A 17,454-nucleotide genomic window follows, 5' to 3' on the forward strand; every position below is an offset into this window, starting at 1 on the left:
TGAGGTAAGGTTTCCGGTGCGAGCGTGACCCAATTTTTGTCGAAGCATGCTTCAAGCTTAGATTTAGGTTAGGTTATTCACGCAATCTACACGCATAACTTGAGCCAAATATTATGTAAGAAACATAAAAAAAAACAATTTAATAAAAAAATACGAGTCTAAAAATATCTGTCAATTCTGAGGGTACTTCGTAAAAAGTCACACCACAGATAACATAATTCTATACTAGGTACACTAAAATACGTTTGTACGTAGGGTCGTTGGTAGGTAAAGTAAAATTAAAAAAAAAAAATCAAAATACAGAATGTGATGTAATTCCCTAGTTCCTAACATATTTTATAAACTTACCAAGACTGGTTAACTGTGTAAGTTCGAAACCAAGTAGCTAATTAGTTCTTAAATTTATATACTAAGGCGTAGAAAACAAATAGTTTCATTTAAACAAGAAAAAAAATTCTACTTTATATAAACGCTTTTACTTGACTTTAATATTATAATAACATTATGATGTTTTAACTAGTATCGAATATATTTCAAATTTCCCAAAATGAATACGACGCTGATTGATTGAGCTAGCGACATCTACCGAACATTTACGAAATAAAAGTGACACAAGCCTTTGCCACAGATAATAATATCTTGCGGTTAAGCCTTCGACGGAATACAATGTGATCTTAACAATCTGAACACATGACTAATGTGTAAAATAAATATGTAAAAGATAAATAAATGTAGCTTGTTTTAATCCAATGTGACTAAAATAATTTTCTATTTTTTTTTCTTTTTTATCTGTATGAAAAAAATAACTTTGACGTTTTCTAATATGCATCTTTACAAACGTCAAAGTTTAATGTTGCTATATAAATTATATTTCCCTAGTTAATGGGGTAAAGAAGTTTTAATGTTTTTTGCAGTTATTTTTGGATATTCAAAATACAGTTTAAAATTAAAGTCGTCTGGTCAAACAAAAAAAAAACTATCATATTGTTGAAGCAACGTATTTCTTAAATATTAGTATTAATGCTATGAATCATTTCAATACCAGATAAAACCTTATACGTGTATTGATTGTTCGTAATGTAATAGTATGCAAGATAGCATTGAATTATAGACTATTAAATTAACGTTACATTCACAGGTATGGTGATGTGTGGAGTTTTACATTTTGTATTATGGGCACCCTGACAACTAGTACCGTACGGATTCTACACGACGCACGACTATTTTATACATTCGTAATAAGTTAACAAAACTCGTTGAAAATGCATTCATCAAGATGGTAGAGTCGCTGCAAATGTTTTTATTCCTTTTCAAATCAAAATACAGACGAAAATGTTGTTGGTTCTCGCCCTTTTTGTGTTCAGTTCTCATAGTGTTATTGTTTTGTAATGGTGTTCTATCGAACTGTAGTGACCACAACTGTGTAAATGGTGTGTGTAGGAATGATACTTGCGTGTGTAATGAGGGCTGGCAGGGTCCTGAGTGCCAGCACTGCGGCGGGAAGATCAAGTACGTACACCTTTCTTTACGTTAACTCGTAAATCTCGCTAGTTCAGTGACCTTATTTTACAGACAGCATGCCCAAGTATACTGCAAAAACATCAATACAGGATCATCCAATTATATACTTTGGCTTCGTTATTTCCTTCTGAGTGAACAAATAAAGGTCGTTACAGCTTTCTAGGTTAGATCGTGGGTTACGTATAGCGTATAAAATGTATATCATTTATATTTTTCTCGATATAATATAAGCTGTAGTGCATTGCAGCTGATTGGCTTAACAATAAAAACTGTCCAAACGTATTGCTTTAATCTCCCTATGACATAGTTTTGGAGTAATTTAAAGTATGACTTCACAAATGCAAAAGCATGTATTTATTGGTGATGCATTAATTTTATTTAATAAATATTACTCTAATAAACAAACTGTGAATATTTGTTTATATCACATATTTCAACATTTAAATGAGAAATATTATTATGAGTTATAAAGTTTTAAATTAGAATCTTAATTAAATTACTATAATGTATGTTACCAATATGGTATATAATATTATTGGTTTCCTCTTAATATGTATTTCAGTGTATAAGTATTAATCACTTGCATAAGTGAAGTTTTAGAGATTAACATTTATTAGTAAGAAATAAGGTAATTAAATAAAAATAAATCAACAAGGAGATTATTGTTAAAGACTTAACCAATTATAAGTTTTACATTGTAAAGTCTAGACCGTGTATGAGTAATCTCTTACTATGTAAATCTGTATTATAGAATTATAAAAGTAACTCATCCGTGTGTAACTTGTCACACCTAAACTAAAACTGAATGAATTTGGAACAGAAAGAATTTTATGCCTGGGAAAGAACATAAGAGTTTTCATCCCAGTAATCTCATGGAAATGGGAGATATGTGGGTAAACTTTCCCAGAGTGGCTATTGTTTTCCTTTGACTATGCAGGCAAGCCAGAAATATCATTATTACCGTAATATTCATTATAAATCCTATTCAGACAGTCTCTGAGAGCCAGATATACCATGATCTCTTGCTGGTGGTGAGTTTATGGATGTGTAATAAAAGTGGATTAAGCTTATTGGTTTCCTTTACTATATTCTACCTATTTTTTTAATCTTTTTATGTTGTTGTCTTCAACGAACCCACAAATGCTGTGTCTTAAATCTTGATTTATGTAATTGTTTGTTTACTCTAACTATTTTTTTAAATATTCTACTACTCTGATTGAAGTCTTCTTCTTATGAGAGAGTAAACCGTTTTGTTACGTAACACGTTACGGCGCCAATCTATCTGGAGCCCCTTTCTCCCACACAGTGGAGTAGTTACAGAATTTGTCAATCTGGCCAAGAGAAAAGTATCAGTCTGTCTCCTAAACCAGTACTTCACTGCTTAAGTGTAAACATAAGTGCTTTGTATTATTTTCAAATCATGGTATATGAATATATATTTGATGCTAATATATTGAGGAATATTCAGTAATGTCCTTAAGGTTTCAGCTTTCAATCTTTCAAATATTTCGTATGAATTGTGCATCAATTGGAATGCAATAAGTTGTATTATACCTGTCAATGTGCACATGTGAAAACTATTTAGAAGTTTCAAATTTGAGTAAACTGTTTCAAGTTTCAGTCCCTGTGAGCGGTACAATATCCTTTCAATTAATTTCTTGTAACAATATTATCATAACAAAAGACACACACACAGATCTGGCAAGACACTCTCACCTCTGCATAATTAATGCATTTTACACATACATCATTAATATTTACTTGTATGTATAGATAATTTACACTAAAAATCATTCAGAACGCTAATCAGTTTATTATTTCAGTTTTCCAATGAGTGCTAATGAATGTGATATAGGGGCATCTGTTATTCTGTGTTCCGTTTAATTGTTTTGATGATAGTGTCAAGGTCACTCCAAGGCATTGTGCATTTGTTTTGAAATAAAAGACTGTGTGACAGATTTAAAATGCAGATTATATTCATAATTATGGATGCGACTGGTTTTAGTATGGTATAATTTTTATGATAGAGATTTTTTTTTACTTTTGGTATTTCTATATAGGAGATAATGATATGCTTAAATTATTAAATATTTTATTTAAATGAATACTAATAATATAAAGAATAACAGTTTGTGTTTGAATAAACTTCAAACTCTGCCTGAATTTGGAAAAACACACCAAAAATACTATAATCTATATATATAAAATTCTCGTGTCACAATGTTAGTCTCTATACTCCTCCGAAACGGCTTGACCGATTCCTCTGAAATTTGGTAAGCATATTGGGTAGGACTGAGAATCGGCTAACATCTATTTTTCATACCACTAAACGATAAGAGCAAGGCAGAACAGCGTTTGCCGGGTGCAGCTAGTAATGTATATGACAATGTTATGATTGCAACACATTGCCAGTGTTCAAACACTTAACCTTTTACACCTGAAATTCCAGGCTAACAGAACCGACGGGTATAATAACGGACGGCGCTGGCAACTACAGCGTGAGCACGCAATGCTCCTGGCTGATATCGCCGCCGTGGCTCGGCCCCGGCCCGCCGGCGATCCGGGTGCGACTCGAGAGCTTCGCCACTGAGTGCGGATGGGACCATATGTATGTGTACGATGGAGATAGTGTTAGGGCTGAACGGCTCTTGGCTGTTTTTAGGTGAGTTAGCAAAACATACTAATTAATTAAAGCTGAAGAGTTTGTTTTCCTTATAAATATATTGGAAGCCTAGACTTAGGTTGATTTCCAATGGCATGAGGTTGGATTGTATAAAATAAAAATAGAATAGGAAATTAATTCCTTAAATGGGTCACCTATTTCCCGTATTTGCAAATATTGAAAAAGCACACTATTCTTTAATTAATAATGTTGAAACTAACTAACGCTTTTGCGACTTCGCCGACGTTTAACTCGGAATAGTTCAAGGGTTATTATTATACACATAAACTTTCCTCTTGAATCACTCAATCTATAAAAAACCCCATCAAAATCTGTTGCGTAATTTCAAATATCTAGGCAGACAGTTTATACAAGCAATAGACGCTCATCTCAGCTCTGCCGGATATCAAGATTCCTGTTTTATCCCAAGCGAGCATTTAATCGGGATAAAAAGTACCCTATCACCCAAGTCAGCTCATACCCTGTCTGTATACCAAAATTCAGCAAAATCCGTTCAGTTGTTTCAATGTGATTGACAGACAAACATCCAAACATCCAAACAAACAAACTTTCACATTTGTAATATTAGTGTGATGTGTGATTAGTGTGATATTCTCATGGTGTAATCTCAACTTCCAGTGGTGTCCTCGAGGAGGGCGAGTCCGGTTGGAGTCGGCAAGTGATAGCCCGGTCGGGCAGTGTGCTCATACACTTCTTCTCCGATGACGCGTACGCGATGGAGGGCTTCAATGTCACGTACGCCGCTTACTCCTGCCCCTCGAACGATCATCGCACCAACTGTTCCAGTGAGCGGATTAGATATAATGGATTAGATAATAGATCATAGTTTTTTTTTACTTTACTACTTTTTAATTATCCTAAGTTGTGTTTGTAAATCAACTATATGTTACTTTAGAGACTAATTAGAGAAACATTTAAATTATTGTATGTATGTTTGTAATATTTTCACATGTAAAGTACTGGAACAATTACCAAAGTTCTTTCACCATTAGTCAGGTGCATCTTCACATAAGCTAGTCGATTATATCAGTAAGATTTGGAAAATAATAACCTGGAATAGAGAGAAAAACTTTAAATGTTACATAAGTAATTTATATTTAATTTATTTAACTAGATAATTAAACTTGCTTTTAAGAAAAATTATCTATGTCATAAATGTAACATTAGTATAAATAATTAAATCATTAAAATATACTTAAAACAATATTAATGATTCAATGTTTATTCATATAATTGTTTGTTTTCATCAACATGCTGTTATATTATATTATCAGTTGGTACTAACATAATATATCTTATTTCTTATTATATATTCTTTTTATGCCATGAGCGGGCACCAACCACGAATACTTACAGAGCTAGTACGTCTGTGAATGCACTGCACGTTTTAATGGGGGAAGGGATTAGGAGAGTATTGAAGAAGCGATGGACTGGGAAGGGTAAGGGTGAGGAAAAGGAAATGGGCCTTGCTTTTCTAATATTGATTTATAATTAATTTCAGATCATGGTGAATGCGAAGAAGGCACTTGTCGTTGTGAACCTGAATGGATCGGCGTGGCTTGCGATCAGCCTTTGTGTCCTGGTATGTTTATACATTTGATTTCATGTATTTTGTCGTGATTTATTTTTAAGCGAGCATTAAACTTTTGGAAATTAATGACTCTTTATCGGACTCTAATTTATTATTTTTTATTTAATTCGATATGTTAATTATATTATTTAATTCGAATCGCATACAGCACGGTCAAGGGAAGATATATGGTCTCTGTTAAAAAGTGTTAATTTTTTTTTGTTTTTAAGGTCTATTGCTAAATAGTCTGACGAGTTACAAACGGTTTTTTTTTTCTTCAAAAGGGTTTATTTTATCTCAAAATAAATGACATGGATTGTGGCAAAAAAAATTATGTGTTGTGTATTTACCAATTCATAATATTTCACTAATAGACATGTACATTTTTATAACTAAAACAGAGTTGACACCTCTAATGATTCACGATGATGAGACAATAAAGACTCAATTTAAATGGTTGTAATTTAATCAGTGAAAAATTTAAGTCCACATTGAGTTGTTTGGGGATTTTGTTTGTAGACATGATTATCCAAAAAGTTGGCAAAAAATTGTCTAACCAATGAATAGAGGATTTTTTTCCAATTTCCTACTTTAATATAGCATGAGCAATATGTTGAATATGTCTTGTTATATTTTGATGAGCTCTTTTTTCTTATGCGGCGATAACCAAAAACACCAAAAAAACCAGGATAAAATAAATATTTACCAAGGCTCTCATAAAATAAACGTGAGTTTTGTGCCGTTTTCAACGGAAATGGGACGGAACCCTGTGCGCGCCCGTCCTACTTGCACTTGACCGGTGTTTCTAATGCTTGTTCTATTTAATTTTTTTTTACATTCTTAAGACAATTGCAACGCCCAATACGGCGCCGGCCAGTGCACGAAAGACGGCTGCGCCTGCGCACCCTCGCGCCGCGGCCTCAACTGCAGCCGCGACGCTTCGCTCGCGTCGTGGGCGTGGGGCTGGCGCGAGCGCGGCGAGGGCGGAGCGCCGCCGCCGGACGCGCCTCCGCCACCCGCCGCGGGGCACTCGCTGCTGGAGTACGGGGACGATCTGTTGAGGGTCGGCGGGGAGACGTTTGCGCCGGCTGAGTTTGTTTATAGGTGAGTGGGGCCGGGGTGGATTGGTTGGAATAAAGGGGGAGAGGGTTGAGTGTGTTTGTAAATAATCAAACGATATTAACAACGGGGAATACGTAACAAACAACACATTATTAGAATAAACAGTTTAGTGTAGATTATTTTTGAAGTGATGACATTTTTTATTCGGTGTAAGCTTCGTTACGTAACGCGTTACGGCGCCAATCAGCATGGCTACCCTTTCTTTGAAACCGATACTATGTATTGGTGTAAATGATCACTTCTGTTAGGTGTCCCTTAAGCATACCTTTTATCTTTTGTTCTTCATGTAAAATCAATGCAATGCAAGTTATAACATTGTATATTATTTTTTTATAGATCAGCATTATACCATAATAAGGAAAACAAACAAAATTAATGAAACTATTGAATCAAATTAGTCTTCTTTAACAAACTAACAATATTTTCAGATATAAAACAGCGAAACGCGAGTGGGTCGCCATGGAGGCGAAAGGCGAGATCCCGGCGTTGCGTTTCGCGCACTCATCCATTATCTATGGCAACGAGATTATTGTCTACGGCGGAGTGGTTGCGTCCGACGAGCCCGATAGAGGGTGGGGGATTGTTTATGATATACTACCTCTTGCCTCTTGACTAATTTGGAGTAGTTTAATATACATTATCTCTACATATATAAAATTCGCGTGTCACAATGATAGTTATCATATTCCTCTGAAACGGGTGGGTCGATTCTCATGAAATTTTGTGTGCACATCGGTTTGGTTTAGGAATCGGCCAACATCTATTTTTCATACCCTTAAATGATAAGAGAAAGGCAGAACAGCGTTTGCCGGGTCAGCTAGTTATACATATAAACCTTCCTCTTGAACCACTATGTATATTAAAAAACCCTATCAAAATCCGTTGAGTAGTTTTAAAGATTTAAGCATACATAGACAGGATGTGAGATGGACAGAGAAAGTGACTTTGTTAAGGATGTGTACGAAAAAGACCCTTTATTTGCTATACTTCAAATTTTTCAAAAGATTTCTTTCCTACATGTTAAAGGCCGCCTATTCGTACAAATAAAGTTGCTGTGTATATATATTTTCCTTGTGTGTGCATTTTACAATAAAGAGTTCAAATAAATGAACAAATAAACGTATATCCGCAGCGGAGGGCTAGCCGGCGTGGAAGGGCGCGGGGGCGAAGTCACGAACGAGGTGTGGCGCGGGCTCGTGGACGCGGCGCATGTCACGTGGCGGAACGTCACGCCGACCGCGTGCTCGCCGCACCGGCAGGCGCCCTTCAAGCACTGCGGTGAGTTAGTGGGGGAAAAAATCATTCACAAACAGGGGGAAAAAATTGCAAAAAATTACAAAAAAACACAAAAAAACACAAAAAATAACAAACAAATGAGTTAAAGGAAATGAAGTATCTATACTAATAAGAAAATGGCAAAGTCGCTGATTATGCGCTGTTTATGTGATGAATGGGGTTTGATATAAAAAAAACAAACGAGCAAAGCAAGTGTAATGCTATATGAAGTGTGTGGTGACATTGGCAAGCTTTAGTCACAATCCTCCGATTCTGAATTTCAATCGAAAGTCATTATTGAAAACGGTGGTAATAAATATTAAGTTTAGTTGTTGTTGGACTTGTTAATTTAAAACTCTGTAAACTCTAAACCAACCTTTGTTTGTTATTGAAGTAAAATCAATAATGCCGTACTAATAGTGTATATCTGAAGAGTTTAAATAAATAAAAAGAAAAATCTCTATTTGCATAAAAACTTGAAAAAGTTTGTTTGTTTGAACGGGCTAATCTAAGGAATTACTGGGACGTGTAAAAACTATATATGTGCCACGGGCGTAGCCGGGGCGGACCGCTAGTATTGTAGCATCTAAAATATATTGTGTTTAATTTTTAGTTTTATGACATTGAAATGCTTTTTATCACGTGGCGGGATTCGCCTCTTGGCCACCCGTGATCCAGCCTCGAAAATGTCTTGTTCGAATTTTTCCAGCTCTTCAAAAAATTTTCACATATTATATTATTATGTTTTTTATTGTAATTTTTCAGGTGGATTGCACCTGTCGGGACACACAGCACTTTTCGCCCGCTTGGGTAAGACAAAGAAACCAGTGATGTTGGTGTTCTTTGGTCATTCACCGCACTACGGATACATGCACCTTGTTCAGGTAACATATCGTTTATCGCTAATATTATCATACTTCATACTAATATTATAAATGCGAAAGTCTGTAAGGATGTGTGTGTGTGTGTGTTTGTTGCCCTTTCACGCAAAAACCTGAACCTGCTGAACCGATTGCAATGAAATCTGGTACGTAGACAGCTGGACAACTGGATTAACATATAGGCAACTTTTTATCCCGATATTCCTACGGGATACGGACTCACGCGGGTGAAACCGCGGAGCGCAGCTAGTAAAACTAATATAAAAAAGAAAACTTTTGTATGTTTGTAACATTTTCACGCAAAACGGCGGGATCGGGAATTTAGCTGCTATTAATATATTTAATTTACGTTTCCAGGAATTCTACATAGACGAGGGGGTGTGGTCGGTGTCCCAAACGAGGGGTTGGCCGGCGAGGGCCGGTTTTGGGCACACGGCAGTTTTCGACCCACTCTCCAAAAAGGTGTATGTTCATGCCGGCTTAGTGTCGGAATCGGAGGCAACACAGGTTATTATTTGTAGTTTTTTTTTTCCAAAAAAAAAATTTTTTTTTTTTTTTGGTTAATGAATGTAATGTGAGGGACAAGAGATCATGTGAAAAGTGTATTTGAAAAAATGTTGTTAAATGTTAGAGTGATACCGGATACACATAAATCTATATATAAGAACTGCATAAGAAAATAATAACGTATCACGATAATAATTTTTTCTTTTTTGTACTTTCAACAAAAATCATAACTATCAGCTCATTTTTATTGAAGAAATGTAACCTGATTGTGATGATTTTGTATATGTGTATGTGTGATCGTAGTTCCCGAACGGATGAACACATTTTGATATTTTTTTTAGGTGAATTAATTGATTTAAAAAAAGCAGTGGTGGCTCAGTGGTGAGAACCTCGGACTTCGGAATCGATAAGTCGGGGTTCGAGACCGGGCGAGCGTGCAGGAAATAAATTGATTTTTCAATTTATCTGCGCATGTGGATAACATCACCACTGCTTAAACGGTGAAGGAAAACATCGTGAGGAAACCGGCATGTCCAAGAATTAAAAAGTTCGACGACATGTGACATCTGCCAACCCGCACTTGGCCAGCGTGGTGGATTATGGCCTGAACCCTCATAGGAGGCCTGTGTCCCAGCAGTGGGAACATATATGGGCTGATGATGATGATGATGATGAATTGATTTTGAGTGTTTTTAGCTATATTTAATGAGTATCGAACGAAACCGTTTGACTAATTCCTGTTCTTGAGATCAGCGCGTTCAAACAAACAACCAAAACTCTTCAGCTTTATAATATTAGTATAGTATAGTATAGATATTCTAACGTTATTCCGCAGGCGCCATCGGCGTCTCTATACGAGTACGAAATAGAGACGCGTATATGGCGGCCGCTGCCCAGTGCGCCGACGCCCAGATATTTGCATTCCGCTGTTTTTGTATCGCCAGGTAATATAATTGTACTAGACTAGACGCTCGTCCCGGCTCCGCCCGGATGTCGAGATTCATGTTTCATCTCAATCGGGATGAAAAGTATCCTATCACCCAAGTCAGCTCATACCCTGTCTGTATACAAAATTTCATGAAAATCCGTTCAGTAGTTTCAACGTGATTGACGGACAAATATCCAAACAAACAAAGTTTCACATTTATAATATAAAGTGATTTGTGTAATAATAAGTGGCTTGGCTCGCGTATCAAAAGAAAAGATGGACGCTAATGTAGTTTTTCTCGAAAAGATCTTTTGTCCGTGGGATTTTCCAGCATAATTTTATTTAACAAAAAAACTGAAATTTCAAAACTGGACTAAAATTGAAATGGGACCACGCTCCGGTGTGGTACAAAGATAGTTTGAGACCCAGCGAGCAAAAATACGTCCTATAATTTTTATCCTGGAAATCCCACGGAAAACAGAATCTATGCGGGAAAAAGCCAATGCTCCAGCGGTAGCTTTCGAACAAAAAAAAAAAATCGTCAAAATCGGTTCACCCAGTAAAAAGTTACGAGCATGACCTTTTTTGAGGTCGGTGAAAAACAAAAAAAAAAATTATGGGCGGACCGCCCATGGTACATATATAGCCTTCCTCAATAAATGGGCTATCTAACACTGAAAGAATTAATCAAATCGGACCACTAGTTCCTGAGATTAGTGCGTTCAAACAAAAAACTCTTCAGCTTTATAATATTACTACATAGTATAAAACAAAGTCGCTTTCTCTGTCCCCATGTCCCTTTGTATGCTTAAATCTTTAAAACTACGTAACGGATTTTAATGGGTTGTTTTTAAATAGATAGAGTGATTCAAGAGGAAGGTATATATCTATAATAACATCTATTAAACTGCTCTGAATTAACGCGTGCGAAGCCGCGGGCAAAAGCTAGTCATAAATAAGCAAGGGACTGAAGTGTATTTATACAATTACCGTCATAACATTCCAGGGGTGATGTTGGTTATCGGTGGCAACTCGCACAACGACAGCGCCGTGGCCACGGTCACCAACCCGGCGAGTGCCAAGTGCTTCTCCAGCGCCGCCATGTTGTATGACGTCAGGTAAATTCGTGTCTTTTGACACGCTTTTATTGGTAATAGCTTAAACTGTATGTTTGTATGTCACGGATTACCTTTAGACTCTATTTTGACCCACTCGCTACGGATAGATTTAATTCTAACCCCATGCATCTATCAAAGATCAATGACAGTTGTACACACTACCGTCTTTACCATAAGGGCACACGGGGCCTATGCTCACGGCCCCCATCCTCAGGGGGGCCCAGAGGGCCAAGAATTTCCTTGCTTTTACTACCTTTACTTTACAAAACGGCCCCATATGCTTACATGCCCAAGGGCCCCCTCATAGCTTAAAACGGCATTGCTTGTACATCATCATCAGTCTAAATATGTTATAGCTCATATATGACACAGGCTGCCTATGAGGGTTCAGGCCATAATCCAGCACTCTGGTCAAGTATGGATTGCCAGATGTCACATGTCATTGAGCAAAAGATTCTTGGACATGTGGGTTTCCTCACGATGATTTCCTTCACCGTTTCAAGTAGCCACTTTATATGGACAGATTTAATTCAAACTGCACATTTACCAAGTATCGGTGAGAATACAGATTTTTTTTTCTTTGAGTTTGCCTTATTTTTTTAATGATTATACGAGCATGTGAGACAATTTAGTTGATTCTATCGTTAAAGCGTGTTTTTAAGGTTTTTGAAACTATTAATTCGATTTCATCAAAACCATATAATTATTTATAATTATTATCTTTTTGTTCTAGATGTGGTGTATGGTGGCCAGCACCGAGTGGTCCCTCATCAGCTAGAGTGGCGAGTTCGGCTACGCTGTTGCCACGGACAGACCGACGAACTGCTATCATATATGGAGGGTGAGTTATATTATTACTAATTGAAGTGAAAAAAAAAAAATATAAAAAAAACTCTTAAAAAAAAATAGCAATTGTTTTTTTTTGTTAATTTCTATGGCTTATTAGATACTAATGGTAATTTGAGAAAAAAAAAACCATTAAAACGAACACGTATGTAGTAATAACATTTCTTGTAGGTTTTATTTTTATGTGACGTGTAAAATGACACATAAAATTTGGCCTTCAACTTTTGCATTGTGTCGCATTTTAGCATTATATTCGTAACTGTGATAATCCTTATTACCAGAACATATTCCTATTACCAGGTCCTATTACCGGGTGCTTATTACCAGGTGTCTATTACCTGGTGCCTATTACCAAGTCCTATTACCGGATTCCTACTACCGGGTGCCTATTACAGGATTCCTAATACCAGGCGCCTATTACCGGGTGCCTATTACCAAGTCCCATTACCAAGTCCTAATACCGGATTCCTACTACCAGGTGCCTATTACAGGGTTCCTATTACCAGGTTCCTATTACCAGGCGGCTTTTACCTAGTGCCTATTACCGGTTGCCTGTTACCATGAACCTATTACCGGGTCCTATGAGGCTTTATAATATACCTTACATTATCTATATTAGAATTGTGTGTTCCCCTCCAGTTTCGACGGGCGGCTCCGCTCCGACGCGCTGACGTTCGCGGTGGGCGACAAGTGCTCGGCGCGCGCGGACGAGGCCGCGTGCCTCAACACGGCGCAATACGGCGCCGCCTGCGTGTGGAAACCGGCCGACGGCTTGTGTGTCGCTGTGAGTGTTTGTCTGCTGTGTCTATAGGGAAAAAATATACATATATTATATATAAAAATCAATTGCTGTTCGTTCGCCAAAACTCGAGAATGGCTGGGCCGATTTTGATAATTTTGGTTTTGATGCATAGATTTTTTTTTCTATTTATTATTTTTTTATTATCACGATTCAAACGTGCTTCTCGAAGTCTTATTAAATAAATAAATGTTAAGGTTAAGTTGGTTTTGATATCTAATTTAATTTACAAGTTTAATTATATACTGAAAAAGTTTATAAGTAAGAAATTTTGAAAGAATAGAAAAAATTTGATCACGAGGCAGGATTCGAACCTGCGTATCTTGCCTAACCGTAGCAACGCCTAGCTTCTCGGCCACCCGTGATCCTGCCACAGTAATCGAATTTCTTCTACTCTTTCGGTTTCATGTACCTAAGGGGCACCCCGCGCCATCTATTGAGATGATTAAGAACCATCACAACCAATACGAAACATTATTTCAATGATTACGAACCGAAAGAGTAGAAGAAATTCGATTACTGTGGCAGGATCACGGGTGGCCGAGAGGCTAGGCGTTGCTACGGTTAGGCAAGATACGCAGGTTCGAATCCTGTCTCGTGATCAAATTTTTTCTATTCTTTCAAAATTTCTCATTTATAAAGCATTTCAATGCTATAAAACTAAAAATTAAGTTTATAAGTAAGTTAATTATTTTCACAGATTGAAGAACTCGGTTGGAAAGAGTCATTTGACAGTTCTGTAAAGGCATGCCTTGCTCCCCCTGTTTTTGGTAAGTTTTGAGTTTATTTGTGTCGTTGCTATTTTAAACTATTTTATATTATCGTAGTTAAGTATTGTATGGATTTAAACTATTATAGATTTTTTTTATAATTAAAATTAAATTTATAAGTGGACTACAAAGAAGATACGTAACATTCACATTTAAAGGAGTTTTAATGTATTATTTTTGCACGGTTTGCGCGTGCGCAGACGAGCGCCGCTGCAGCGCCGCGGAGTCGTGCGAGTCGTGCGCGGCGGCCGGCTGCGCGTGGTGCGGCGCCTGCGTGCCCGCGCCGCTGCACTGCGCGCGCCACAAGCACCAGGTGAGCGGGCCGCGGGGAGCGGGCTGCGGGGCGAGGCGTGCGCGGGGGATGCGTGACGCGTCATACTAGGGGAGCGGGGGGAGGTAGCGGGTGGGACGCGGGGAGCGGGGTGAAGTGTGCGCGGGGGATGCGTCATGCGTGATATTAGGGGAGCGGGGGGAGGTTGCGGGTGGAACGCGAGGAGTGCGGTGAGGTGAGCGGGGAGGCGTGACGCGTGATACTAGGGGAGCGGGGAGAGGTTGCGGGTGGAACGCGGGGAGTGGGGTGAGGTGAGGCGTGACGCGTGACATTTCCTGCAGTTGCCTGACGCGTGACGCGGGAATAGTGACGCGAGACGGAGGTTACGTGGCGTGCATTATACATCACACGACGCATGATAAATTTTTTATTAAATATGGTGTGCTTAACTGCTCCTAACACTATCAATATATTAAAATCTAAAAATAAGTACATTATCCGACTACAACACCAATCTTTACAACAACGCTTTCACACATAAGTCAACGAACTGTATATTTTCCAGATGGCCGTAACGGTAGAGGAGTGCGGTCAGAGCGGGGCGGGAGGGGAGGTGTGCGGGAGGTACCACTCGTGCGCCGCGTGTCACGCGCATTTGCATAGGCATCCGCATGTGAGTGTATTTACAAAAAAACTACTACTCAAACTTTATTTTCAGATATTCTGTTAAATCTGCCTCCCCGTGACTACGCTCGCTGTAAACTGTTCGAAACTTCGGGTTAATAATATAATGAATAAATCGCGTATAAAATCAGTTAAAGAGTCTTTATTTTCTATTCTGTTAAAGATTTTTTTTTTTATATTTCATATGAAGAAATAACACACTGAATTTTGATGAGCGTACCCCACCAGTATTTATAAATATGTATATCTTAAACAGGGTTCAGAGGAGTTGAGCCAGCGTGCCTGTTATTGGGATTACGATTCGGTCAAATGTCGCCCCGCTAACACTACTACTGATATAAGGTGAATTTTTTAACTTAACAAATTTGGTCCTTCGAACCGGATTTTGTATTTGTCAATCGACTTATAAAATGGAGGAGGTTCTGAATGCAATTGTATTTTTATTTCCATAATATTTTCTTTTCTTGTTAGAATTTTCGACTGAGTAAACCGATTTTGATGATAATTTTTTTATTTGATAGCCGACGCTTTCCGTGTGGTTCGTCAAGGTTATATTTTACGCTACGACCAAATGCAGCGAAATTCTGTACACTGAATTAAAATTTTTATTTTTTTTTTATAGTTTTATTGTTACGTTAGGTAATATTTGTTTGTATGTGTGTCAGGAGCGTTGCGAGCGCAGGCGGCGGGTGTAACGCCGCGTGCGCGACGCTAACCACGTGCATGAATTGTACCGCCGAGGAGTGCATATGGTGCGCCTCCACCGGCCGCTGTGTTGATAAGGTGGGTGTTACAGTGTTAGAATGGAATCATGGCATCATACGAATGTATTTTAAATTTAAAAACTTATAGTTGTGTGGGTGGTGAGGTTTTATATTACTCAAAATCTTTACAATGAGAAATTCGGAGATTGGAACCCGCGACTTTTTGGCAAACCTTAGTCTAACCGTATCCTCTCCACGGCCATCCGTGATCCCACTTCGAGATCAATTTTTTTCAATTTTTGAGTTTGTTATTTATAGACCATTTGATTGCTATACGAGTTAAAACTAAAAATTAAACCACTATAATGTTATCTATATGTATGTTACAGAATGCGTACGGCGCGTCGTTCCCGCTGGGCGGGTGCCGCGCGTGGTCCACCAACTTGTGCGGCGCGGCGGGGGCGGGGGCGGGGGCGGGCGGCTGCGGCGCGCACCTGTCGTGCGCGTCGTGCCGCGCGGAGCCCGCGTGCGGCTGGTGCGACGACGGCGCGGGCGGCGGCCGCGGCGCGTGCCTGCCCGGTGGGGAGCGCCGCCCGCACCACCCGCACGTGTGCCCGCACCGACGGTTAGTGCGCTACTGCTCGTCTCTCGTCCTCGATTATAGATTAGGAATAGACGCTAGTTATATTTGCAGTTGTGTTCTGATGTTCGCAAGGATTTTTGTGATTTACATATTCTAGAATGCAAGTTGTTTATTTAAAGTGCAATAGACTAATTTTCAAATAAAATGACATCTTACAATAAGATACTGTATTAGTTGTAGTATAACTGAATCTTGTTAACATTTAGTTAATAGAGGTCAATTTTTTGTTTTATATCATGTATTGTTGTTTATAAATGACTGAGTATCTTTCTCACATAAATAAAAAAAATAATAAAATTAATTAAACTTATTATATGAATGTCAGTATTGTACTATGTACGCAGGTGGCACTTCACGCGCTGCCCCGCGTGCCAGTGCAACGGGCACGCGGTGTGCGACGGCGCGGCGCGCTGCGTGCAGCCGTGCGCGGCGCGCGCCGTGGGCCCGCACTGCGACGCGTGCGCGCCCGCGCACTGGGGCTCGCCGCTCAACGGCGGCGCGTGCCAGCGTGAGTTCCTACTACTATGTCTTTTTTAAACGCTAATATGTTTAACAGAGTATTTTCTTGTGTTTGATTTTACGCGAGCATTATACATTTAGAAATAAAAAAACTTTTTGACGTCGAAACGTCGGGTTAATAATATAATGAATAAATCGCGTTTAAAATCCGTTAAAAAGTTTTAAATTTCTAAATGTCTAACAGAGTTTATTTGAAACGCCGAAGGCTGTCTGTTTGTCCATCTTTCAAGTAGCATCACAGTGAAATTCCGTGTCCCCTAGTAGGGTATGGAGGAGATGATATACATCTGTTTCACTGATAGATTTTCTTTATGCAAAAGTAGGTGGTCAGTCTTCTGTGTCCTGCCAGACCGAGACATATATTTTTATTGTGCGTCCCCACAGGGAATCGAACCCTAGACCCCTCGGTTCTACGCTCACGCGTTAACCACTGTACCAAAGAGGCGGTCACAACACAGCGGTTTTATAATATGTTTTTGGTACACGAAGATAGTTACCAGAAATAAATTAATAGCTCACATTGGTGGAGGTAATACCACCCAGATTCCTTGATTATCTAGTGTACACTAGACCTTAAGAAATTATATAGACTATATTTCGTTAAAAAAAAATC

General features: G+C 38.5%; 1 protein-coding gene across 1 annotated transcript in view; it reads left to right on the plus strand.

Annotated features, from left to right (window-relative positions):
• The first annotated feature begins 1,180 nt into the window (after window positions 1-1,180).
• The window catches only part of LOC119837993 (attractin-like protein 1), a 26,200-nt gene continuing 9,926 nt past the window's right edge, over window positions 1,181-17,454 (plus strand). Inside the window, exons 1-20 of the mRNA XM_038363804.1 lie at window positions 1,181-1,509; window positions 3,971-4,183; window positions 4,823-4,989; window positions 5,706-5,786; window positions 6,620-6,878; window positions 7,325-7,468; window positions 8,029-8,174; window positions 8,937-9,055; window positions 9,410-9,559; window positions 10,395-10,503; window positions 11,494-11,605; window positions 12,339-12,446; window positions 13,091-13,235; window positions 13,951-14,020; window positions 14,221-14,333; window positions 14,857-14,964; window positions 15,232-15,317; window positions 15,641-15,758; window positions 16,069-16,304; window positions 16,667-16,848. Of these exons, the coding sequence (XP_038219732.1) occupies window positions 1,277-1,509; window positions 3,971-4,183; window positions 4,823-4,989; window positions 5,706-5,786; window positions 6,620-6,878; window positions 7,325-7,468; window positions 8,029-8,174; window positions 8,937-9,055; window positions 9,410-9,559; window positions 10,395-10,503; window positions 11,494-11,605; window positions 12,339-12,446; window positions 13,091-13,235; window positions 13,951-14,020; window positions 14,221-14,333; window positions 14,857-14,964; window positions 15,232-15,317; window positions 15,641-15,758; window positions 16,069-16,304; window positions 16,667-16,848 (2,899 nt within the window). The 5' untranslated portion in view covers window positions 1,181-1,276. The remainder of the gene's footprint in view (window positions 1,510-3,970; window positions 4,184-4,822; window positions 4,990-5,705; window positions 5,787-6,619; window positions 6,879-7,324; window positions 7,469-8,028; window positions 8,175-8,936; window positions 9,056-9,409; window positions 9,560-10,394; window positions 10,504-11,493; window positions 11,606-12,338; window positions 12,447-13,090; window positions 13,236-13,950; window positions 14,021-14,220; window positions 14,334-14,856; window positions 14,965-15,231; window positions 15,318-15,640; window positions 15,759-16,068; window positions 16,305-16,666; window positions 16,849-17,454) is intronic.

This window comes from Zerene cesonia, chromosome 29 (genome assembly GCF_012273895.1).
Source record: "Zerene cesonia ecotype Mississippi chromosome 29, Zerene_cesonia_1.1, whole genome shotgun sequence".
Classification (NCBI taxonomy): domain Eukaryota; kingdom Metazoa; phylum Arthropoda; class Insecta; order Lepidoptera; family Pieridae; genus Zerene; species Zerene cesonia.